The sequence below is a fragment of the Zosterops lateralis genome (genome assembly GCF_965231275.1).
Source record: "Zosterops lateralis genome assembly, chromosome: 9".
NCBI classification, from domain to species: domain Eukaryota; kingdom Metazoa; phylum Chordata; class Aves; order Passeriformes; family Zosteropidae; genus Zosterops; species Zosterops lateralis.
The window spans coordinates 26,851,286-26,877,969 of NC_139769.1; the positions used below are offsets into that span (position 1 = coordinate 26,851,286).

At 41.8% G+C, this 26,684-nt stretch overlaps 1 protein-coding gene across 7 annotated transcripts in view; it reads left to right on the forward strand.

Moving 5' to 3' along the window:
* Positions 1–26,684, forward strand: part of RABGAP1L (RAB GTPase activating protein 1 like) — a 228,283-nt gene that overhangs the window by 145,759 nt on the left and 55,840 nt on the right. For 6 of the 7 annotated variants that reach the window (XM_083867620.1, XM_083867627.1, XM_083867625.1 and 3 more), the window contains exons 18-19: positions 8,129–8,170; positions 25,774–25,902. In XM_083867620.1, the coding sequence (XP_083723746.1) occupies positions 8,129–8,170; positions 25,774–25,902 (171 nt within the window). Of the gene's footprint in view, positions 1–8,128; positions 8,171–19,104; positions 19,410–25,773; positions 25,903–26,684 lie in introns of those variants that run through there. The other variant, XM_083867622.1, reaches the window with a different exon arrangement.

Genomic DNA, 26,684 nt, shown 5'->3' on the forward strand with positions numbered 1-26,684 from the left:
GGCCTAGATCTGTCTGCATTATTTCAGTCTTATTTACCAGAGCAAAGTCTATGTCAGACATGTTGGTTGGAAAAGGCCAGGAGCCGTCTGTTTGTTTTCCTTTTAGGAACACAGGCAAATAAATTTTGGCATTTAGACTGTGTCTTTCCTCCTGCCCAATCCCTTTGCATCAGGCCTGCTGAAGAGCTGAGTCTCACTGATGTTCTTATCAGACACCCTTTTTCATGTAAAGAGACTGGAAAGGATTTCTTTCCCAGACTGCTATAATTAGCTTTTAATTAATTTAGAAGAAGGAGAATAGGTTTTCTCAGACTCCAGATGGATGACTAGAATTTGAATGTGGATGTCCAATGGTAATGGACAAAGGCTGGTTTGCTGCATTCAAGGATCTCTTGACGTGTCAACCATCATGATCTTTTCTGCTGCACAACCCGGAGGTCTGCAATGGAGATAACCTCAGGTTTACTAGACCTAGATATTTGACTTTTATGTAGTTAGATGAGTTATTTAAATCTAAAGGAAAAGTCATTTTAGCCTAATTCATCTGATGATCTACAGCTGTAATCTACTGTGGGGTTTTTCAGTACTAGAACAGAAATTAATGTAAAAGAAAGAAGGGTATGGGATTTGATTGTGTGTGTGCTGCATGAAGAACTTCTTAAAGGTTTTGGATGTGTGTGTTTAAAACATTCAGATTATAATGATAAACATTTTTAAGTTCTTTTCAAAGCAAAGGTTACAAGGAGTGTAAGGGGTTTGCATGTAAAATTCAGTCAACAGCAGAAATGCTGGAGGTGTGTAATACCATGTTCTGTATTGCCATGGGGACAGGGGACACAAAATGTTCTAACAGAATTTATAATAATTCAGGCTTGGACCAAGGAGAAGAGTGTTTTAATAGAGAACAGAATCTGAGAGGTAGGTTGTAGGAGAGGGTTTAGCATAACCCTTGACTCAAGGTTGTCCAGCTGTTCTTGTGAGCATCCATAATTTGTGTATCTTCCAGTCATGGCTGCTGCTTGTTTATCCCCAAAATAACAGGACTGATGATAAATGCTCAGCATGAGCAAAGGAAAAACAGCCTTACAGCAGTCTGCAATCCAAGATAACTTATGAGAACAGAAGGTACCTTTTGGGTGGTGTTGATAAATTTTCTGGTCCTAAATGTTAAAGCTGCTTCTGTTTCAGAAAATGTTCCAAGATCTGGGTGAAAAAGAGACCAAGGATGAGTGACCTGTCTGAGTGACCTCATTTGGGCCTTAGAGAGGTGACACATCCAATGCCATGTTCACACTGTGTCTCTGAATTACTTTCCCCATTGCTCAGGAAATATTTTAGCCACCTGCTAGTTGATGTTCACTTGGTTGTTTTTTCTAGGAATACAGTAAATTTCCATAATGCTTACTTAACACTAGTGCCATCTGCTGTATTGGAATAGCAGCATATCCTAAACAGTCTTGGCAGGCTTCAAAAACACTTTGGGAATAACTGAAGGAAAGTATCACAAATGGGAGAGTGATTTCTGTGAGCAAATCCAGGAAGCTGAGCTAATTTGGGAAATGTTTTTAAAGAAGAGGCTAGTGCAGTCTGCCTGTGCTGAAACACTTTCCATTGCTTTGTGCTTGGAATCTGAGGCTGGTATGAATTTCTTAAATGCATAAAATCAAAATGTGAACTTTGCACTTGTCTCGTGGTTGGAAAGGGAAGGACCAGTGTCAGGGTTCAGAGAGACAAGGGCCAGGGCTGTGTCCTGGCAGGGAAAGGGAGAGGATGAGGGATAACACTGGGAAGAAGATCAGAGGGAATGCAGGGGGTCAGCTGTGGATTTAGTGTGGACATGTATTTTTCTCCGTGGTGTGTGAGCACGGGTAGAGGGGGAACAAGGCACAGCTCCCTGTCAGGAGATGTTCTGGACCCCTCACCTCATCTGCTCTCATGAAAACTGGGATCTGGAAGATTCCTTCTCCTCTGGGCACAGCCATTCCCTGTTTCCATACCCGAGCTGGAGGACCTGTCTCACCTAAAGAGATGAGACCTCTTTTTCTCTCCTTGTGTGTGATAACACCCTTGGTGCCTAGTGTAGATTTAGCCCCTTTCTTTGTCCCTGTATTAATCAGTTTTCGGAAAAGGGACAGAACTATCTAAATCCCCTGCAATTTAAAGCTTTGCAAACCAGACAAGTAGAGTTAGTGGATGACTTGGTTGACAGATGCTGCTAGCCCATAATCAGTTGCTGGTGAATTAGGAATGTATCACTGCAGAAATACCTCATGCAAGGGAGCAGTTTGATATGTGGAAAAGACTTAAAGTCCTGTGGCTGGTAATTTTGACTCTTTGCAAACAGTCATGGAAGGTGGAGAGGAAAAAAAATGTTAATCTCACAGCAGCCTCTACCTTCATTCAGCCATAGCAACATCTCAGCAGCAAGGGACATGAAAACCACCCAAAACATGCAAATATTCACTCTTAAATCCCATTTATTTCTATTAAAAGCAACCAGACAAACCAAATTTCATGTGAAGTCATACTAATACAGGTTCATGGTTGCCTGGTATTTATTGTGTGCTGTTTCATGCTGCAGTATACAGAAAAGTGACACAAATCCATGCACAATCCCCTGGCATTGTTTTTGCCATCTCCCTGGTACCTGCTTCTCTAATAGTTCAATCAACTGGGTTTAATTGTGTGTGTGTGTTTTTCATGGAATTGTGGGATCAGGGGGAGATTTCTGTGTTTTCTCCTTTGCTGTGTTGAAGCATTTCCTGGTGGGAGTTCTTGTACAGGCAGTGTCAGTGGAGTCACTGGGGGAAGCCCAGTCTGAGAACTCAGCTATGCTCATATATTAGCAGTGAAATCTCTTTGCAATTTGTTTTTTGTTTGATCTTTTCCTTTACTAAGTATTTCTTTATCTGTTGTTTACACAAAACCTGCTAATTCGTGTTGTGCCTTATTTGAACAAGAGTTTTAACCTTTTTTTTCCTTCAGTCATCTTGTCATTGAACTAGAATAAATGTGCAAGCTACACAAACTCAGCCTAAAAGATGTTAATTAATGTGCATGCCCCTGCAGAGCATGTTCCATAGCTGCCTGCTTACAAAGGGAGGTTGGAGCTTTAAATCATAGATTCATCTTGTCAACAAAACAAAGACATTTGTGACATTCCTAAAGTTTATTGTGTGTTCTCAACATATTAGAGTTGCCAAGTAATTGTTTTGCTGGAGCCTGTCCAAAACATAAATAGAATTTTTATTCTCCTTTAGAGTCTGTAACCCCAATTATCCTCTGTAGCTCCTTTCAAAGACTGTGCAACTGAACACATAATTATGAAACACTTTGGAATTATGAAACAATGTCAAGTTAACTTCAGTTGAATAGCTAGTCTCCCTTTAAAGAAAGGAAAATTCAGTTATTAGAAAGCTGGAAGAGATTCATGTCATGTGGGGCTTGAGACTTCTCAGCCTTTAAGGAGGTGCTTAGCTGACTCTTGTATCTCTTTTTACCTGGTGCTGAACTTTAGAAATATTTCATCAGTACCTTCACTGTTTCCTTTTACATAACATGCAAATCTAGGGGGGGGGGGGAACACAGAAAAGGACACTGATGAATTAAATTTCCTTTTTTTTTTTTAAGAGATTCACTTCCTTTTATTGGTGAAGGTGGTGCCAAGGGTATTGCTGTGTAACCAGAGGAAGGTCTGTCAGGGTGTCTGGGCTGGAGAGGGAGAGATGCTAATAACTGAGTATAGCCTGTCTTCCCTTGAGGCTTCAATCATTAAACAGAAGCTTTAAAACAGGAGAGAAATTGTCCTCAAAAAGTTGTCCCCAGTGCAAATGTTATCCAGATATACATGACTGAATTGTTTGGCCTCACTCAGCTCTGTGCTTGGCTGTTGAATTTTGCTCAGAGCAAGTATTGGTTGAACTGTGAATTTTGCTCAGAGCAAGTATTGGTTTGCTGCCCCTTGACTTCCTTTTTTCCGTCCTCTGGGTAGATTTGCTGGGTCAGATGAATAAATCTGCCTCCTCCCTTCAGCAGGAAGCCACAGGCAGCCTTTCTGTCCCAGAGATCTCCCTGAATGCAAACTGGGTCCCATGGAATCACATCTTTACCAGTCTCAGTTTGTTCTTTGTTCCCAGCCTTCCTTTTCAGGCCTTTTCAAAAGCCATCTTGTTTCAGAGTGCAGAGGGACTCACAGGGAGGACTCCTCAAAGAGGTTTCTCTCTGCAGGAGGAATCTTGGCTTTGGAGGGAGTTAAGGACCTGGGAAAACCTCTCACTAGACTAGAGTTAACATCCTAAGATTTCCATTTGCTTTCACCCAGTCTTAATTTCAGTGCACATGAGAGAGTTTCACTGTTTTGCCCATAAGAACATCACCTCCAATTGTGGTTGGAAATCACAGGTGGTTTGACATGCAGGTCAGAGAAGCAGATGTTTCTATGAGGTACAATCTTTATGAATTAAATGGGGACTTCCTGAATGCTGAGTGTTCACCCCAGTACCAGTAAGTGTGAAGGGCTCTTTTGCTAAGTGATCCTCTTCTGGAGTGAGTGCTCCTGTGAAGCAGAGGATGGTCAGTGTGGCAGTCAGCAGGAGCTCTAAGGGGGTTGAAATATGGTACAAACTCCAACATTCTCCCTTTGCTGACCCTTACCTGACCTTACCTTACCTGTCCTTACCGTACCGTATCGTACTGTACCACATTCATTTCTCTGAGTTGGGCTTGTTCCTTCTCCAAAATTCCTGAGTTTCATGAGCTCTCTTAGAGTTCTCTAGGCCTCTACACAAGTTTAAGAGGGTCTTTAAACAATACCTGATTCTGTGATACATGATGATAAGCCCCTCACCATTCCTATGCTCTTACAAGTTCTTGTTTGTAAGTGTATAATTTTACTTTTGACTGTTCTGTATTTTTAAAAGTGTTAGGTAATTATGAGCAACTTTCCCACATGCAAATCTTTTAACTATTAAGATGAGATTAGCATGATACTATAGTCTTGGTTTGAACCAGGCAGTGACCATTCCAGACACAAAACAAAAACAAAACCCCAAAAACAACAACAACCCAGATATGGGATAAAAACCATCCCCAATACACAAAACATTTATTTCAAAATGCCTAGTTAAGCATATGACCTTTGGTTTTAAAAAGTAATTATCAGAAGCTCATTTCATACAGGCTCCCTTCTCCTCCCCCTCATGGATGATTTGTATGTACTCCCATATTTCCATTATAAAATTGCTGGAGGGATATTGCTACCAATGATTTATATGTCTGGTGCACTTCAGTATTTTCGGTCTTTCTTCTAAAATAGCTGAAGAAGTTTAAGCTGAAGCTTATAAATCACTGTGTGATAAATTAAGTAGAGTTTTAAATAAGAGATTGTGGCAAAATGACCTGAGCTTTCTTTTTCATAATCATGATCATTAAACTTGGCTGTGGAAGAACAGTCTTGCATGGATTAGGACAAATAATTCCAGCAGGCAGATCAGAGTTTATCGAGTGTGTTGTTCAGACTTGGGAAGGTTGTTTCAGTGCTTTGAAATCTGGAGCATCCACCCCCAGTCCACTCAGCTGCTGGGGCGTGGTGGCTGGGCAAGTCCTCAGGGGTCAGCATGAAACTGATGCAGCAACTGATGCCTCAGCTCTAAAATACTGCATTGATTTGGGACTTAACTCTGCCTTGGAGGGAAGAGGAGGCTGCAGGTGGTTTTGATGCCTTGGGAAGGTTGACCTGGAACAGAGACAGGACAGAACTAGAGAATAAAGTAGGGATTTATTGAAAGGCCTTTAGGACACACCTTGGGCAGGACAGGGCCTGACCAGGGCTACACCCAAGGGGGACCCAAAATGGTCACAAAATGACTGACTGGTCACAAAGTCTCACACCTTTATGAGTTTTGGTCATTTGCATATTGGGGTTTAATTGTCCAATTCCAGCTTCAGGTTGTGAGGTCCCATCCCTCTTGTTCCTCCCTTCAGCCACCCTTGTTTGTGCTTTTGGGCCTGAAAGTTGTCCTTGGTGTTCAGCAGGAAAAGGATTTGTTTTGTGTCCCTGCTCTGTGCAGAGCTGAGTGACACTGACTGTGAGCTCAGAGCTGCACCCCTGGGCACCACAGAATGTGGAAAATGTTAAAAGCTCAAACTTAAGGCATCATTTTTCTGTTGCTGAGAGTAGCTGCTCAGGACAGCTGGATAGGGAGATTTTAATTCCTTTCATGTTGATTTTAGGGTGCTTGAGCCCTGAACAAGTTACCTCAATAACAGGAGCAGGTCTGTGAGCTGCCCCTTGCCTGGTGGGGCTTAAAAAAGGGATTGGGATTCTCAAAGCAGGTAGAAACCTATTTCTGGTGCACTTGCTGTCCATGTGAAGAGTGATGGTATAAGAGCACCAGGAGAGAGTTTGACTCATTTGAATTCAAGAACAACGTTAGTTTCAGGCAGATCAGAAAAAAAAGTTTAGAAAATAAATGAGAACTGGGGTACATTTCTTTATGGTTGTGCCAGAAAATGCACAGAACACTAATTCCTCAGTAGTCCAGCTATTAGATGTAGTAGTCTCACTCATATCATAACAAAATCTGATCAGTTTGTTAAGAATAAAATGTGGTGTTTGTGATAACTTGTTGATATTTCTCTCATTTACAGATAGTGTGTTTGTCAGTCCTCTCTGCTGGAAAATAAAAGTTGTTAATGGCATAACTGTGTGGAATTAAGTGTTGACTTCAGATTAATATTTGAAATAAATCTGAAAGTACTATGAACTTACTTCACTACTGCTGGGGCTCTGGTATTATCAGTGTCATGACTGGAAGTCACAACCAGATTTCTATTTTTTCTACATTTCCCCATTAAAAAGAAGTACATAAGGCCAAACAACTTGAAATAATTATTATCCCATTTGGAAGAAGGGTTTCCTAGTGATGAAGCAAGATTCAGTCCTGCTGCAATTGTGACCTCTAGTGGGAAAAACCAGTTTGTTAGCAATGGTGATGCAGTGAATTGCAAAGTAATTCAGTGTTGCAATAGTCATTCTGTCTGATGTTGCAGCATTTCCAGGACTCATTAATGGTACAGTCCCTTCAAGGCACCGAACTATCTTATGTTAAAAATACAATTTAATCCTGAGAAAGATTCTCTAAAGTCTCAGCATGTTTTTATAAAAGGTGATTTTTATAGAAACGTGGTCTCAAGCTTTCAGGAAGAGGATTGGAAACACATTCAATTGCAGAAGCAGAAATTGCTTGGAGGATGTTGCCTTGTCAAAAGTCTTGTTGTTATCCCACAACAGTACAACATAATTGCAGTATTACTTGCTTGCAAATTGCTGAGATGTATCTAGATACCAGCTCTGGGAGCCATTGTAAGAAAAGATTTATCATGCCATTAAACAAGGCAAGAAGATTTGGAGAATATAATTGAGGAAAACAGTCTGAACACGAAGTACATGGTACAGCAAACGAGGACTGCATATAGTATTTTTCATATTTGGATGAAGGCAAAACTATTTATAATATTATCAACATATGTAAGCTGCAGACGTTCTTTAATCCTCAGATAATTGCCTATTGTCCTTGTATTTCTCACTGAATGCATTTATCTACATTTGTATCTCCAGCTTTTGCAAACCAGCAAGCAACTACTGGATACAGACAGCAGTTTGTTTAGCTCTGAAATAGTTTTGACTTTTGGCTAAACACAGTAAAAAAGGTGTCTTGTGTACCTGTGGGGTTGTCTTTGTTCTATTTTGGGGTTTAAATAATATCTAAGTTTGGTTACTTGACAAAAATCCTCTTACCTAGAATATTTATTACATTTTGTAGATGCCCTGCTCATGACAATATCCTGCAGTGTTGATGAAAGGCAGCATTGCCAGGCACTGGAACAATGGTAGGGACAGCCTGTCACATCCACAGCACCTGAGTCACTGAAGTTTCCAAAAGCCCCAAAGAACCATCATCTTCCCCCAGAGAGGGAGTCTGGAAACTGCCTTGGGGCTTTAATGAGGAAAGGGGAATGTTCTCTAGGGACTTAGAGCATTGAGTTTTGGTGCCACATAATGAAGGATAAGTCTGAAAAGAGGTTTGTATGCTGGGACTGATTGAAGTCTCTTTCTTCTTCTTTTCAGGGTATGAACATCATCTTCCATGTGGCTTTGGCTCTTTTGAAGGTAAGTGATTTTTTTAAAAATTTGTTTTACTAAACTAAAATACTGATTATCTTAATATCATGCCTAAAGGAACAGTAATAGGGGGACCTCTGGAGAAGGGAATGAAGGAAATATATCCATTTGGGTAGAGGTGTTTTCAGAATTGTACTTATGATAGATATGTTTTTCTTAAACTTAATTGTATCATAAAGCTTGTGGAACAAGGGATGCAGTCTAAAGATTCAAATGTCTCATATATTTACTGTTAAGAAGACAATTCAGATTCATTTCACAGCATATCTATCTTGTGTCTGGGTTCCTATGTATTAAATGTGATTGACTGGTATCAAATATATTTGTAATGTTGAGAGAGGAACAGAAATCTTCCCTAAATTTACCTAAACAAGCAAACCTGTATGTATTAGAGTTAACTTACACTGACCTCCACGAGTTGGCTCCAGTTCAAATCCAGCCCACATGCAAGCACACATATGGAATCTGAAATGCCACCTTTGAGTTCAGGTGATATTCCCAGAAACAACTTAGGCTGAAGAAGCTCAGGTAGAACAACCTGGCACTCCTAAAACACCCCATACTGGGAATACAGACTAGAACCACTGGACTGTTGCTGGTCCTCCAGTGGGATTCCCTTGTCATTTTCCTAGAAAGAGCAAACAGCCATTGATGGAGTTACTCAGCAATGAGTAATTCTCAGGGATTCAGCTTCTGTGGCACAAAATCCTATGGCAGAAGTGCTGCACACCAGGAATACACATCCACATGCTGCTGTGAACAGAGCAGTTGGAAATTTTCAAACGTGTGTTTTCAGAGTCACAGCATCTCCTGAGTTGGAAGGGATCATTGAGTCCAACTTGAGGGCAGGTGACTTCAGTGTAGGCAGGAGACAGTGCATATCCTTATGGTGAGGAAATGTCAAAAAACCCGTATTGTACACAGCTGATGTGGAAATGGGGTTGTGATTCTCTACTTGAGTGCAGGTATTTAATGAAGACTCCTATAAACAGGAAAATGGTTTAATGTATCTTCCCAGGGGACTGCTCCTACACAAATCAAAATTTGTAGAAAGGAGAGAGGGAAATGTGTCCTCTTCTTCCTGTTTCACATTCGATTTGCAGCTGTGGGGACATGTTTATATTCCAGTTCTCAAGGCCAGTATGAATAATGGGAAATCTGGGAGGTTATGGCACGACAGTGAGGAAGGGAAAGGAAGAACCCAGCCAACACCCAGCAGGTTTGCTGCTCTCAGAGCAGGAACACGTTCTGGGAAGAGGTACCATTTACAGATCCTAAAACTAAAACTAAGGAAGAGGGAAAAGGAGGGGTACTTGCACAGAGCTGAAGATGGCTGACAGGGTTTTCAGGGAAGAACTTAGTTCAGTTTAGTTATGAAGGATGGCTTTGGGATCACTTGCCTTACATCTCCTGCTGCTGTGAAAGGGTTGAACCAAGGTTAGCAGCAAAACAACTGTTTAGAAAATACAACTTTGGAAAGAATTGATGGTGTTATACAGCAAATAAGGATTTTTTTTCCTGCTGAATAATTAGCCCAGTTTCTTTTAAGCACAAGTGTTCAGTCTTTTCATTTGATATATACCCCATGACATGCTGCTTCTCCAATTGAACGTTTCTATTTGGACATTCCAGAGGAAAATTCAATAATGTAATTTGTCACTCTGATTGATAACTGTTTTCTAAGTTTAAGGGTTGGGTTTAATTCTGCTTGTAGCAGGTATAGCAGTTTTTCTTGCATGTGTATGCTGTGGCAGACACTAAATAAATGGTAAAGGAGGTTTTATCCTGAGAAGGTATTTCTATAGTGCACCAAAAACAAGTACAAAGAAAATCGAGGTAGAAAGATAAGATTCTAAGTCAGAAACTTCACCTGAGAGCACAGCTCCACAGTGGCATGGAGGTGGAGCTGGTGCTTACATACAATTGGATTAGCAGTATAATTTGCTTTCAGCAAGAATTGCTCTTCTGTTAGGGAAGAGAATAGTTGAGAACTGCAGTTTGTGCGGTTTTTTTTCCCTATTCAAATGTGTTCATAATATCTCCTAATCATTAGGAGCAAAGTGGCTTAGTGTTCTGCTCTTTTCAGTTATAGAACCTGAATATGCTGCAGAAAAACTGCCTGAAAAACTGTTTCAGAGCTCTTGTCTGTCTCTGATTCTGGAGTGAATGAAAACAACTCCTAAGGATTTGTTCTTTCTTAAAACAGAGCAATTATTCTCTCATCCACCACCCCTTGGATTATTTTAAATGTGGATAAGGGAACCCTTCATCAGTGGAATACTGGAGCCTTTATTGTGTAAATGGCATTTTTCTTGATTCTGGTGAAGTGTGTGCATCCAAACCCCTCACTAAACAGCAACAGAGGATAATTTTATCTGGAACTCTGCTGTACTTAGTGCTGTCTCACGGCTCCAGCTGCTCACACTGAACGCCTGTTAGTTTAGAAATGACAGCACCACTTCTGTGACCAATTGCCTGAGACATCTCAGCGCAGTCATCCTCGGAAAATAAACATCTGAGACACGCAGGAATCCTTCCTCTTTCCTCCTCCCACGTCCTGAGTGTGCTTGTAGCAATGACCAGCTGGAGGATTAAAGCTCTGTAGCTGTGAACGCCATCGTTTGGGCATTGATCTGATTTCTTACCGAAGGAAAAATGGCGTTTTTTCCTGTGCCATTCACAGCCCGCTCAGGGTCCCCAGCTGGTGGCACTGTTCACACTGGGAGTCATTGACTTGTATCATCTCGGGGCTACACCTGAATTACCCTGCAGGAACCTGAGCTGGTAGGAGTCCTAACTCCTCACCTCTCATTTCCTGAGCAGTGGAAAATGCAGTGAAGCACTGGTGTGTGAAGAGAACCCCAACGTGGAAAAAGACAGCAGAAAAATCTGTGGTTTAAAACAACCCAACAAACAGCATTGATATTTTCATTTTTAAAATCCTGATTAAGACAATTAATGAGAATGACAGAGAAGAAATACACCCTTCCAGTGCCAGCACACTTCCTAATGCCATATGTCATCAATTCATTTGTTTCTTTGCTGCAAATTAAAAGCATTAAAATCCTCATGTATGCTAAGAAAAAGGAACAAATTGTAAGCTTTCTGTCCTGTTGTAGTATTTCATAGAACCATAGAATGCCCTGAGCTGGAAGGGACCCCCAAGAACCATCAAAGTCCAGCCCCTGGCCCTGCCCAGACACCCCAACAATCCCACCCTGGGCATCCCTGGGAGCATTGTCCAAACTCTCCTGGAGCTCTGGCAGCCTTGGGGCTGTGCCCATTCCCTGGGGAGCCTGGGCAGTGCCCAGCACTCTCTGGGGAAGAATCTTTCCCTGGTACCAAACCTAAACCTCCCCTGACACAGCTGCAGCTGCTCCCTTGGGTCCTGTCTCTGGGCACCAGAGGGATTTCACTGATTAATTCTTAAATCTTGTTTATGATCTAAAAACTTGGCAAAACCAGTTAAAGGCAAACTTTATTCTGGAATCAGCAAACTGAGGGAAGAATTAAAATACATGATTGTGAAGAATTCAGGCTCTAGGTTCACTATAGTTGTGGCTGCTGATTCCTGAAAAGGCAGGGAAGAGCACATGGTCACTGGAAATGTAAGAGTGAACCAGAGGCATTAAAAATAGCTGCATGTCCAAACCTTTCTCTTTTAAGGTTCATCTACTCACTCAGTGTGTGATCCACAACACTAAAGCTCAACATTTGGCTTCTTGAGTTTTAATCTGTGTGACTGTTAAAAGAATATGTTGCTTAATGCTAGAGGAAAGCCATAGTTCTGATCAGGAAGGTTTATAATACTGAAAAGAAAATGGGTAGAAAATACTGAGAAATGTTTTTGTTAGTGCTTGTGTTTTCCAGCCAGTGCTTTGTTATCTTACAGAGATTTACTTTGGTCCCTGTATTAAACCCAGTCCTTTTCTATGTCACTCCTTGAGCAGCATTTCTAGTGGGGCTTGTGAGTTCTGACACTCCTGCTCTCTGCAGGGGATCAGGAGATTCCTGAGTATTACACAAACAGGACAGTTGTGTTCCCTGTTCATTTCTGCTGGCACCCTTCGGTCTCAAAGCTCTTTGTGTCAGTCAGTCCCAGACATCAGGGAGCAGTATTCCAATGACAGTGGCAGGGGTGGTGGATGTAGATTTTAAAAGAAAATGTGTCAAAATTACCTTGGATAAGGAGAGTTATTTATTACCTTTATTTCATTCTCTATCTGGACTGAAAAGAACTGCTGGGCTGAAGACCTGCTTCCCTGCTCTGCTGTGCCATTATGTGACACAGCATATATTTCAGAATTGCTGCTGGAAGGCCATTTCTCTTAGTCCTGATTAAATTTATTACTGATGGTTTTACCCTCAGCTACTCTGACATCAGCATTGTCCTTCAGCTTAAACAGTCCCCTTCCACTCACACTTGCTTTTGTCACCTTGAAGTGTTTGTAGATGCCATTCACATTGTTTATTAAATAACCCAATATTCTCAGTGGTGTTAACTCCAGAGCATCTCAACCATTCTCTTCTGCATCACTTCCAGAGGTGACTGCATCTTTAAGAGAGGTCACATCATTTTTTCTGTATTCATGTTGTATTTTCTTATTTCTAAAGAATCTGTTCTGATAACTCTGAGGACTGTATTGTGCTCTTATGTTTGTATGAAATATTATTCCTGACACTAACCAGAGGGTTCCACATATTCTATTTCCCCACCTTAGAAAGTAATCAGTGTAAGAGCACAAATTTTGAATAAAATTGTGCTGTACTTCTGTATACATTTACATTTCAATTCTTAAGGAACACATAATCAACTGTAGGTTTTCTTTTTTTTACTTTGTGTTCCATGGGCTGACATCTGACCTAACCCTTCTCAGATCTTGCCCATCAGCTCTCTCCTGAATTACCTCTTGCACTAGAACCTTAAAATCAGATCTGAAATTTTGTTCTGTGTTAAAGGCACAGTTCAATAATTTCTGCTTGTGAGAAGTGCAGGTTGTCAGAGCACCTTAGGTCCTGCTGATCATGGGGAAGTTCTCCCCATTCCCTCAGGGATGTGTGGCTGGCAATGGAAACTGCAATGACCAGTGTGACATCCCTTGGGATTGTGCCTCCCTTTATCATCCGCTCCTGAAACCATCACTTGTCACAATGCAGCATTTCTAAAATAGTGTTGTCTTTTAAGGAAATGAAGAAGGAAAAATCCAAGGGGTTCAGGTCATCACAGCAAATAAGGAAATCAGTTTTATCCCTCATATGAAACCAAAACAATATAAGAAGAACCTTAAGTTGAGCAACCACCTTCTTCTATATCTCACAGAAATTTTATATAATCTTATTGGCTAAACTTCTGAAGCCAGTGAAGGCTGCACAGGTGCTTGTTTTAGGTAAAACCTGAATATTGCCAATGCAGGTAATTTAAAAATGTCAATTGCCTTTGAGTCAGGAATGAAATCGTGGCAATTACTGTAATTTTTTGAGAGGCATCAGAAAAGTGCACTAAGACTGTAGGTAATGTGACTTGGGCCTTGGGTTGAAGAGTTAATGTGGTTGTTTGATTCTTGCTCTGTTCTTTCTTTGCATTTGCAATAGCTTGAGGAGCCTGAACTGATTTTTATTGCTTTAACCCAGTATTGACAAAGTGACAAGCAGGAGTGACTCCTTTCCAGCCAGAACAGGGTTTGATTCTCAGTGAGCTGGTTTAGTCCACTCTGTAACTGCATTACATTTTCAAAAGCTTCTTCTCAAGAAAAAAAAACAGGAATGTTCACATCAGAATCTAAGGCAAAATAGTTGTCCTTTATTTTTATAACCTCTTTTTTATATCTTCATGCAGCTAATCCCAGGGTAGGAGCTGAGACCTTAGGAAGTAAAGAGGATCCTCTTTGGATCTACTGATCAGAACTATCTGTTCTCTTTCAAGGCCTTCTGCATTGAGCAGAGCACAAGAAATTCAGGCTTTAAGAGGCTCTCAGGTCACTGGTTTTGTATTTCTAGTTTCTAAATTGAAGATGTCTTTAAATGTTAAGTTTTGCTGGGCTGAATAATTCTTCCCCCAGACCCACTCCCTCTACCCCAAAACCCTGTCCTGGGTGACTTGTTGGAGAGGATCTCTTTAGAAAGAGAAATCTCTGCCTGAAAATGTCCAGAATCATTCAACTTCCAGACCACTGATTTTCCAGCCTTAATATAGCCAATTTTCTATTGTTAAAATCCACATTTATTTGTGTGCTGCAAATCCATCCTGTGCTGATTAGTTACTGTCTCAGCCCATTTGATCTCCTCCTCACACCTAAAATCAGTTCTATTCCTATCAGGTGAATATTCATCATAAGTTTTGAATTTTGAGGGTGGAGACATAAGAAGACTGATAGCAGAGAAAATAACATTAAATTTGTTGACCCGAATTTCTTTAGCAGCACTGGACCCTGATTTACATATTAATGACTCCTGTTATATCATGTGTTGGTAATTTCTAGATGTTGGAAAGCAAAGATGGTGTTTGCAGGGTCACGTACAGTTCTGACTGAAACCATGATTTTTATTATTATTTTTAATATAATTTAAAGATAGTGTGTATATCTCATGTACCTAGAAAATCTCATCATTCTTTGGGAAGATATTTTCTCCAAGGATGTCATTGAAGGGAATGAAAACATACAAATTGTCATTCCACACCAGACTTGTAGTGGCTCATCTACCCCAGTGTCTCATTGCCAGCAGCAGATATCTGGGAAAGACTTTGAAGAACAGGACAATAAAACTCTTTTCTTTTGCCTCTGGCAATTTATGTCTTGAAGACTCTGAGAAAGAAGTGGTGTCTCATGTTTAATAATTCTACATGGATTGTTATTTCATGGCTTTTTTTGGTTGGGTTTTTGAACACGTGTAAGTGAGTAGCCCCAGAGATTTTTCTCAGTTTAATGATTATTTTGTTGCTTTGGACCTGCCACCTGTGGCTTTCACAGGAGTTCCTGTGTCAGCAGGCATTTGGGACACTTGGTGTCTCCTTACTTTTCCCACAACACTCAGGACTTCATAAGTCTACATATCCCTCATCAATTTCTGCTTTGCAGGCATAATAGTCATAGTCTGGTTTCATCTCCTCCTTTGGAGGCCTCTGATTCTCTCTAAATACTTCTCCATCTCTATTATCCCCTTTTTGAAATGGGAAGACCACTGTAGTGAATGACACTGGGGAAGAATCCCACATGAAGTTACACAGAGGAATAATGGTGTTCTCTGTTCAGATCTCTGTTCTTTTCCTGTTAGTTCCTACCATCTGGTGCATTTTATTGACCTCCACTGTGCACTGATCTGATATTTTCATAGGACTCCTCACGGTGAGTCCCAGATCTGTTTCTGAGTAGCAATTGTCAGCTCACAGTCAATTAATGCATCAATTTAGATTTACCTGCACTGACTTTCCTTGGCTGTTCTACTGCCCAGTCACTCAGTCTTTTATGGCCCTTCTGCAGTTCTTTGTTGTAACCCCTGTCTTTAAATCCCTGAATGATTTAGGAGCATCTGCAGACACTGCCATCTCATCCTTCACCCTCTTTCCAAGCCGTGTAAGAACAGCCCAACCAGCGTGGAGCACTGCTGGATCCTGCTGTGGAAATCACTTGGTTTAGTGGGTTCTCTCTAATAATGATCAAGATGTAGCCTTTGCTAAATCCAGATGACACAGTTGTAATGAGCCCCAAAGAACAGAAAGGACAAAGGAATTTCTGATAAGAAATGAAGTTCTTATTGTGGCCATCCATTCATGTGGATTTTCAGAGCTGTTCTGGTGCTGAATGTCTTATCCTTTTACAGGAGTAGACTTGAAAGATAACTTTTTCTTTTTTCTTGCCATCTTTTAGTCTATTTAGCTTTTCAAAGTCAGTCATTTTTGCCACTAAAATACAGAGATTTAATATTTTAAAATACAGAGATCATTTATGAAGGGCAGCCCATCAAGATCCTTGGTATCTTGGAGATAGATGATGGAGATATAGTCTGGTGAAGAATATAGATAATTTCAAGTCATATTCTATATGGTTTTGTTTACTTTGAGACTATTTTAGCATTAGCTTCTTCTGAGTTCAGTGGGCCTCAGCTCTGTGAGTCTGAGCAGCTCTGAACTGCATCAGAGCCGTGTGAGTGAGCAGGCATTTCATGGGTAGGAAGGCCAGAAACAGAATTTACCTGCATTTAAAGACCAGATAATCCATGAGATGGAAGTCAAAGCACAAGTAATGTGTGTTTATCCTCAGACATCTTAATTCCTGTTATTACCTCGTGGGCCATTTTTAGTTTTTAAGTTCATTTCAGTCAGACCCTTCTGAAGAATTTGGGACAGTAATCCAATGGCATACATGAAGGAAAAATCACAATTCCTGGTCAGTTGTGGATAAAAATAAGATGTAGTGCTCAATGAGGATATGGAAATAAATCAGTAGGAAGTGTAAAAATCTGAATGATGGTTCACTGTTACACTGTGTGAAAGGAGTTGCTGAAAAACATGGAACAATGGATTTCAGCTGATAAAATTAAGGAGATTTTTTGGTCAAGCCTTGGAAGTTTTTGTATTTGAAACCTCTTTAAAAAAAAAAATCCAGGCCTGATGTAAAAAATATAATGATGGTAGCAGACTACATCTCTTGGGAAAGTAATCCTGCAGGTAATTTTCCTCATTCCTAAAAATCTGCACCTCATTTGTAACCTGAATTCATCTGGTTTTAACCTCTAACTATTGGATCCCATTACAAATTTTTAGACTTATAGACTTTATTTAATGATCAGTTAATTCCATTTTTCATAAGCCCAGACCATACCAAAAATGAACCAAATCTGAATTTCTGTGAGGACCAGAGCTATAGCTGATTAAAGTCTGACTTACACAAGAAAGAATTAAAGGCTTTTTCCACTGCTGGTGCTCTGAATTCCCCATCCTATTGCCTGTTTTGCCCTTGGCTCAGTGGTGACTCTGTGCCTGATCAGTTCTGTAACTCCCAACACCCACACTTAGAGTGCTCTTATTTCTTCCTTTTTCATGTTTTAAGCAAGGTTTTCATTCCCCTAGAGAAGGAGAAGCTGATGTTTCTAGAATACCACACTTAGCAGCATGTATTTAAAACAGAATTGAGAAATATTTCCTTTAAACCCTCTCCCTTCAAACATGCAGTCTGGTGCTGTGACCTGGGGTGGCTTGAGCAGTCACAGACTGAAGAATAAATCTGAATCTCTGGGACTGCCTGTGGATGGAGCTTGGAAAGAATGGGAGAGTTCCCATCACAGTCCTGCCTACAGCCTTAAACTGGAATGAAATGTGTGTTGGTTGTGGCTGCTTTGTCCTGGAGAGAGTCCTGGCTTCTGTCCACAAGGCTCTCAGTGAATTCCTTAATCTCAGCCTGGCAGAATTGCAGTAGCCTTGCTGGTTTTCATCTGCAGAACACTGGTTTGCAACCTGAGGGATTTAAATCAGCTTTCAGAGCACCATCTGTGCTAAACAGCCTGTTCACCACTGCACATCTGCAGGTGCTTTAGCTGAGTCAATCCTGGATCATCATCCTTGAGGCCTCACTGGCATCCTCTGCCTTCTGCTTTAATGCTTCTCCCAACTCCTTCGTGTCTCACCTCAAGCCAACAACGTGTTGATGATTTTCATATTTTGGTTACTCATTAACATGTTTATTATTTTAAATCAGTGACCCCATCCTATGGACATTTACTTTATATTAGTATTTTAAGTAAATATTTTTTCTTGATATATTAAAAAAATATTTTTAGAGTTTAAATATAGAGGTACAGAAGTGTTTGCAATTAATGTGGTTTAGAGCTACTGACAATATTTTAAATGATGACCTTTATGTTAGAAATGTGGGCTATTTCTGTTCCAAATGTGGAATAATTGTGTTCAGTGGGCAATGGGAGTTGTGTTACACATCCCATTTTGTGCTGAGGCTAATCAGAAGGGAGGAGCACAGAGCGGCGCTGTGTGAGGTGCAGTCAGTGGGTGCACAGGGCTCCTGTGGCAGATGGCAGAGGGGCGCTGGGCTGTCCCTGCCCGGGGCCATTCCAGGTGTGACATCATCGCCTTCTCCTCGCTGAGGTGCCGTAGTTTTCTAGAATCCTTTCAAACGCATGTGCTGACATCATCCCCTCTCTGCCCGTCGCCTCCACATTGAGAAACGCCTCCTGCGAGCGCAGCGCGGGCAGGGCTGGTGTTAATGATGATTTCATGTCATGCAGCGGGAGCCGTGCGGAGCCGGGCCGTGCCTTGGCGGGGGCCCCGTGCGGTGGCCATTGGCGAGGGAAGGTGCCCTGCCCCACCTTCCCCGTGTCTGTGCCTCGTCCTTCTGAGCAGCTGCACGTACCAGTCTCTCTGTGGGCCGGGAGGCGAGCCCTGCCCGCCATGCAGCGTGCAAGGGTGTGCTGTGAGCTGGGGTTCAGCAGCCAGAGCCCGGCAGAGCAGCGATGGAGGGTGGCAGGGTGGGAGCCCGCCTGTCCACGCTCACCATTGGTTTCTTATTACGGCATTCTCCCCCGAGAGGCTCCCGGTGCCCAGGCACCCCCTCCTCCTCCTCCTCTTTCCCCTCCTCCTGCTCCCAGCCCCCTCCTTCCCACCCCTTCGTGTCTGATGCTGAGCGAGCGGTCACGGAGCGGGGATTGCAATGAGCTCATCCTTTTCTGTGTGCAGCCTCACCAGTGGCCGGGCTGTGCTGCCCTTGCCGGCTCCCGCACCCCCGCACGGGCACTGAGCCCTCCCGGCCCGCCTTCCCTCCGCTCCTTCTCTGCCATTTTCCTGCTTTTTATGTGCATTTTTAGATCCATGTTTTCTCTGGTTTGTTTTTCGAATCTCCTCCGGACTCTGTGCGAGCCAGCACGGTGGATCATATTTTTCCTCGATTCTTAGCAAAGATACTTTTCTCCTCCTGAGGGGCTGAAGGGGCGTTGCTGGAGCGGCCATCCAAACCCAGAGACTGGAGGCTGGCTCTCCTAAATCTTGCACTTTTGGAAATTGCCGTTCACAAAGCCTGTTCTTCTCACTCTGGAGACTTACTACTTACTGCTCATGGAAGAAGGGGTGCCTTGCAAAAGCCCGGCTCCCAAGCTCACCCCACCTGCCAAGAAGTCCCAGGACATGCATGACGAGAGGAGCAAGCTGGTGAATGAATACGCGTGTCGGGTGCTGGAACTTCTGGGCATGGGGCATCGTCTCTTTGTGCCTCGGCTGCTTGCGGTGAGATCACCTTTGCATGAAATTCATTCGTTGGGAATTTGCCATTCTCCCTCCCAACCCTGCCTCTGCCCCCAGGAGGGATGAGAGGGCTCTTATTTTTTCTCCTCAGCTTCTCATAATCCATCTCCTGAGCGCTGGGTCCTTCTTTCTGATGTTAGCACAGGAAGGCTGCACACCAGTCCTGCTAATGAGGACCGGTGCCACTCCTTAACCAGCTTGAAGGATCATCAGCCAGGGCTGAATCATAAAAAACCATCTTTCCTAAATCCCTGAGTGCTTTTGTTCTCAGTCCTGTAATGATTCCAGATAAGCAGTGTGCCCAGTCACCTTCTAGGTACTGACGCAAAGTGCATTAATGGTCAGCATTTCAGATTTTGTACTTCAGACATCACAGGTTGGCTTTAAAGACTCATCAGAAATGAAACTGTGTTGATGCATTTTGGCTTTCGGCTTGTTTTGGAAAGGCAGTTGACAAAAAAGTTGAAAATACCTGTATAGAATGATTTGGGAAATAAATTGTTGAGGGTGTTTTCATCCATCGTGGCAAATGCTGTCTGTGTGGGGGGTGCCTGCAGTTGGTGTTCCATGTTATGGCACAGAGAACATGATTTTACCATTTCTCTGCTATACAGAGCAGCCTCAAACCCACAGAAGAGGGGCGGATCTGGGAGTCAGTCAGTGCCTGCTCCTGGCTGGGTCTGCTCAGGGTGTTGTAACCACGCCTGGCTGCAGCTCAGAGCATCACCGTGTCCATGGCACACCAGAATGGCATTTCTGTGTAATCCATGGGAAGACAGTCCTTTCCTGATCCCCCTCTGGTGCCTTTCCTTTATTCCCATACCCGTATTGGCTTTATGTAGTGACCTGTCCGTTTTTTCCCTGCTGCTGAACCATCTCGGTGCTGCTGGGGATGCACAGAAATCCATGTGCTCTGCCTGTTACAACCTGTTCAGTGGTACTCACAGCCTGGGGGTTGGAACGCTGTGTCCCTGCACTGGGAGGTGCCAAATAAAAATCAAACATTCACAAACTCCTCGATTGCTACAGTGCAGGTGGATTTGGGGATTTACAGTCACCTGTAGAATTGGGTCTAGTCCCTGATGGTGCATGGTTTGAGCTGTTGGGTGTGTTATCATTATTCCAGTTATCTCTCAGTGTACCAAAACACTCATCCTGCTGATGGTTTCTTGGACAAGGGCTGCCAAATCACCCTGAATTGTGCTGTGATGAGCTCTAAGGAAAGCAGAGACAAAACCACCCAGCTCTTTTTCACTTGACTTAATCAGGCTTTGTATCTGGCCCTCCAGATGGAGAACACCAGGCAGTTTCACATCCCTTATCTTCCAGGCAGCTTGGCTTTGTGAGTGGCATAGAATTGTTTATTAAAAGAGAAGGAGTGTGAAAAAGGCAAAATAATACAAATAGTACTTTGTGTTAGGAGAGAGACTTGACTTGTGGAGTCAGTGTGATTCCCTGTCAGGTTTTATTAGCTAAATATACCTCTCCTGACATGCAGGCCTTTTGGCACACACCCTTCTCAGAAAGGAGAGACTGTGTTCTGATAATATATTAAAAATGAGAAATCTCTGAGGACCAAGAATTGATACTTTAATCAGAGCTAAAGATCCCTAAAGATCCTTCAAAACATCAGTGTTTCATAAAATTAAGCACTTTTTTATGTGCATAGCTTCTCTCTGCTGTGATTTTGGGGATAAATGCCTGGGGCTGGGATGGGTGTAGTATGTGTCACTGCAGTATTATGGGATAAATACAATCTATCACCTTTATGCCAGTCCTAGAAAAATTCTGATCACCTCCTCACCTGGGCACATTTTTGGGCAGGTAGAACAGCACCAGTTCTGGAGGGTTACTGTATTTGGGATGACCCAGAGTGGGTGATGCTGGGGGATTTTCTTACCCACAACTTCATCAGTTCTTTATGTGCAGAATGGACTTTGCCATCTAAGTTTGGAGCTGCAGAGAAAGGCAGGGGTGAAGTGTTGAGCAGAGGGATATCAGTGAGCGTGCACAAGATCAGTGCTGTGTTTGTGGGTCCCAACTCTCCACTCACAGCCTTGAGGTGTTATTTTTTTTTTTCCACAGCATTTTTGTACCAGCATGTTACAGAGAGCGTGGATTTTATTTAGGAAAGTGTTCGATAATACAGGTGGACATAGAAAGAGTTTGGTGTATTGCCTAGAGGTGTGTTCTGATGTCACTGCAGCAGCACAGTTTTGTCCACCAAACTTGCCCAGGCCTGGAGGCTGAGTTTATCCAGCACAGAAGGTCAGGATCCTCCTCTGTGCCACTGAGCAGCTCTCAGGGTTGTGAAAGGGCAGCACAGAGCAGAGTCATGCAACATGCAGCACTGCAGTCTTGGTTAGAAACAAACAGCTTCTGTACCTTGGGTTTACACTCTGTATCTTTTTTAAGAAATTAAAATCAGAAAGGTTTTTTAAGAAGCTAAAATTTGTGTGTTATAGGCATTAAATAGAAATAGATATGTTCATATTATATCTATTTAGGTATATAAATATTATGTTCTGAAAAATTGGAGGATACTTACAAAGATTTTGAGTGTCCCAGAAGCAAATTTAATCATAAAGCATGGCCAGGTTCTTTTCAGTCTTTAACTTCTTGGCCTCATCTCTGACACACTTTCTCTAAAGTGTAAAACAGGTGGTTAATGCTCACTGACATTCTACAGAAATCTAAATATATACCTAAAATTCTGTGGAAATAAGTCATTTGTATCTGTTTATATGAAGGAGGAAGAACTAAATTAAGGATGTGCAGTGTGCCTCATCCAAAATTTCTTCTGTTATGTTAGTTCCCAGGTGGGAATAGGAGTTTTGATAGAGTCAGTAATAAATGAAGCTGCAGAATTAATAACAGAGAAATTAAATTAATGAAAAAAATCCAAGGCTTTTCCCTTTGTCTTAATCACAGTTTCCTAAATATTTTGGGAAAAGTAGTAGTAACATTATTTATTTTTTAAAAAAATAATTTAAGTCTCTCAAATTCTGTTCTTGCTTTCTGAACATTTGCTGTTTTTTCAAACTTTACCTTTACATTTGAAAGCTTTGCTAATACTTTTGGGAAAGGGCTTATCCTAATTTTCAACTTATTCATTTAAGGTAATTTTATGACTACATTGAAATACTTAAATGATGTTGGAAGACCATTTGAGAACATACTTAGTCAAATCCTGGAAGCAAACAGAGCCTTTGAGTCATAGTTCTGACCGAGTTTCCTTGTTTGCCTGGGTTTAAAAATAGATTTTAATCAAAAATATGTTCATTTTAAAATAACATCTATAATAATAAAAACTTTCCTGAAGTTCCCAAATGCACAAAAATGGAATGCATCTGCCAAACTTTAAGGATTAGCTCATTGAACTTACAGATGATTTAGTAAGAGAAATTGGCTCTTTAGGAATCAGCTGTTGGTGAGTTTCAGGAGTTGAGTGACTTCAGCCAAGGATTTACAAATCTCTGCCTCTCAAAGAGCTGCCAGAGGTTTCCAGAGATATCTTGGTAATTTATTAATTGAAGTCACAAAATGTCAAGAAATATGAATCCTGGGAAGACAGAATTTCTATTTTCCACTTATTTTCTTGTGATTTTTATAGTGAAACTTGTATTTTGATGAACAGATGGTTTTAAGGAAATGAAAATATTCAGTGAAGTCAAAGGAGTGGACAAGCCTGGGCTCTATCGCTCATTTAAACAGCCTGTCCAATGTGATGGTTTGCAGTTTTCATAACTATAATCTTAGTTCAGCAAACTCTCTTAGAGAAGTTCTTATTTCCGTGATCTTACGGGATGTTCATTGACTACAGATTTTTTAGCATGGAGAACTCAAAGTTGTCAATAGTTACAGTTTAATAAATGTAATTTGTTAGGGACTGTAAAAGCATTACTATGATGATTCAAGCAGAGGCCTAGGAAAATTCAGTCTGATTTGAAATGTTTTACATAGAATTGCTGTAAAGGAAGGAAAGAGGAGGGGACTGGATGTGCAGGAGTATCCCAAAAAGTCAAATTGGCAACGTACTTTGGCAGTCTGTTTGAATTGGGTAGTGATGGCAGATACTAACATGGCTGAGAACAAAGGAAGAGAGATCCATTTCTGTGAGCTATGTATCAAAATCAAAAATTTTCCTTATATCCATTAGATTGGCTATTAGTACAAATTCCTTCACTGCAGGAGTGAATTAGGTATTTTAACAGGTTGCCCAGGGAAGTGATGAGGTCACCATCTCTGACAGAATTCTGAAGATGTGCAGATGTGGCACTTAGGAACATGCCTTAGCAGTGGACTTGGCAGTTCTGGGTGAGTGGTTGGGCTCAATGATCTTAGAGGGCTTTTTCAGCCTCAGGGATTCTGTGATGATCCTGTGAAACCTGTACTGCTTTTCCACCACCATGGGCTGAACTTCCCTGGCAGCCCCTGGTTTCCAGCACAGCTTTGGCAATGCTGGGCACCACCCGCTGCTCCCACCACACTCTGCAACTTCCAACCACCAGCCCATTGAGGTCTGAAACACTGATCTGGCTTGAAGTGTGGCAAGAGCATTGATAACCTGAGGAAAACTCATCCAGGAGAAGTGTGATGTTGACCATGGTGGGTCTAAATCATCCAGTACCAACTGCCCCAGCTCTCTGTCCACACATTGGTCTCGTCTGACTGAGCCTCAGCCAAGTTGTGGCCCTGCCAAGTGATTGTGGACAGATCAGATGTGATCATCGGTGAAGCTGAATGTTCCTGGTCAGCATCCCCAGGGCAGCTTTTCCTGGGTGCCTGCAGGGATGACCCAGCAGCTTCTTTGACAATGAATGACAGGAGGATCAAACAGATCTTGGGCAAGCTCAGTAAGGAAAGGAAAGAAAAGAACAGAGCTGGATGTGGACTTCGGAAAGTGCCTGGAGTGACAAGACAAGGGAGAGTGGCTTCACACTGCCAGAGGACTGGTTGAGATGGGATATTGGGATGGAATTCTTCCCTGTGAGGGTGGGGAGGCCGTGGCACAGGGTACCCAGAGAAGCTGTGGATGTCCCATCCCTGGAAGTGTCCAAGGCCAGGTTGGATGGGGCTTGGAGCAAGCTGGGATAGTGGAAGGTGTCCCTGCCCATGGCAGGGGGTTGGAATGACGTGGCCTTAAAAGTCTCTTCCAACCCAAGCCCTTGTGGGATTTTCTGGATTCAGGTAGTTAAGTTAAGAATCAAACTGAATCTCTGGATTCAGATGGATAGTTAAGAATCAAACTTTGAACCTCTGTGTGTGTAATGTACCCACTGTGTGTAATGAGGCAAAAAATGACACTGGGTATTACTCAAGAGAAGGCAGAGGATGCCCACATGGAAATGCTGGCACACATGGAAATGGTGGTGGTGGTACATGAGCAATTAATTCAGCAATTAACCTTAACCAAAAGTGCCTGTGCTGCTGCTGAGGTATTTGCAGTTACACACATAACTCAGTGCAGATCTCCACTGTATGAGTATCTATGTTGACAGAGTTTTGTTTACTCTTTTCTGGGTTAAAACCCTTGAAATTCACATTTTTGAGATGATGTCCTGCGTGTCTTGTCAGGATCTTCAGTTTTTGTGAACCCTTTAAAGGAATTATCCCAAGGATTTGGTACCTTCTGAATCTCTTGGAGTAGGTCTTATAATAACCTGGAGGATGAATACATCTGTCCCTGTGAGTCACACATGGCTCCACAGTGACAGCAATCAATTCATAGTGAATGTGTAACATCTGACCTTTTAGACTTGATACCACTGAGATGTCCAGGAGTATGGGAGATTTAGAAATAAGCATGTAGAACATTTTCTGGCACGGTGTTCTTTGAGAAATTGTGTCACAGACTTCAGCACATTGACTTGCTGATACCTTGTATGAATCATGTGCTGCTGCTCTTCATGTCTGTGACTATACATACATTAAATATATATACTTTGTCTTTTTAAGGCACCGCCATGAGAATCAGTAATGGTATAATGCACAAGCTTTCCAGGAAATATAATAATTTCTCCTAGGTTTTTGTTGTTTGCTTGGTTTTTTTTCCTCTTCACTGACATCGTAACAGACTGAGCCAGAATCCCTTTCTATCCTTATAGAAGGATAAAATCCATTCCCATATTGAATCCTCTGTGCTGCCCTGCCTAGGATTCCTTGGGTGGGCTTTAGCCTCTGATTGTTTCATGAAGCCGAGTTTAGAGAGCTGATTTCAAGGAGGATGACTTTGAGCTAATGTGAATATTGGTGGTCTGGAAAGCATCCAGTAAGTGACAAATCAAGTAGAAGAGCATGACTGCATGTTCCCAGGGTTTACTGTATTCCCTGTGTTTAATTGCAGACCTCCAAAGAGGACCTTCTACAGGCTGATTTTGAAGGAGCTTTAAAATTCTTCAGGGTGCAGTTGCCCAAGAGGTACCGAGCTGAGGAGAACGCCCGGAGACTCATGGAACAAGCTTGCAATATTAAGGTAAGGATGGACTTCATTGCTTCTCATTCACCTGGCAGTTTGTACAGCAATAGGAAAATGCATTGTTAAGAATGGCAGTAGTGTGTGGAAAGTAAAGAAATTAAATCACTGTTTTATTGCTTTTTATATATGTTTGCATAATTACACACACACCTTCTGTCTTTAAAGAAAGTGAATCTGTGACCTTTTCTCTCTTTGTCTGCTTGGGTACAAGCTAATAACCCAAACAGAAAAACAGTGTATTATCAACAATTAACAGAACTCACTAATTCGTTATTTGTTTTATAAACAGTGATTGCAGTAAACTAATTAATCACTGTATGATAATCATGCAGACAAAGCTCAGATATTACTTGTTTTGCTCAGAAGCTGTTTGTCTGCTGAGTGCTGTGTGTAATACATTTGAATTGGGGTAGAAATGAGTTTTGTTTGTGTATCAAGCTTACCAAGACAGAATATGTTTTTATATTCTACCCTACCCAAGATTCTGCTGTCAGAAGTCAGGCTACTCTGAATGTATTGACTGTAAGTATTACACTTGACCCAAATTAGATCAGCATGACTATAAGGTGTTGAGGATGGAAACCTGTTTAAAATGGCTGCAGAGGTTCATGAAGTGGTCATTTCGAAGGTCTGGGATATTTTTTTTTGGTTGGAATATGTATTGCTACAGAGGGACTTAAAGTTTGATCTTGGAGAAAAAGTGTTTTTGCCATTTCTTGAAATGTGAGCTCTGATGGGAAGTGCATGTTTGGTGTGGCCCAGTGATGCATGGAGAACAT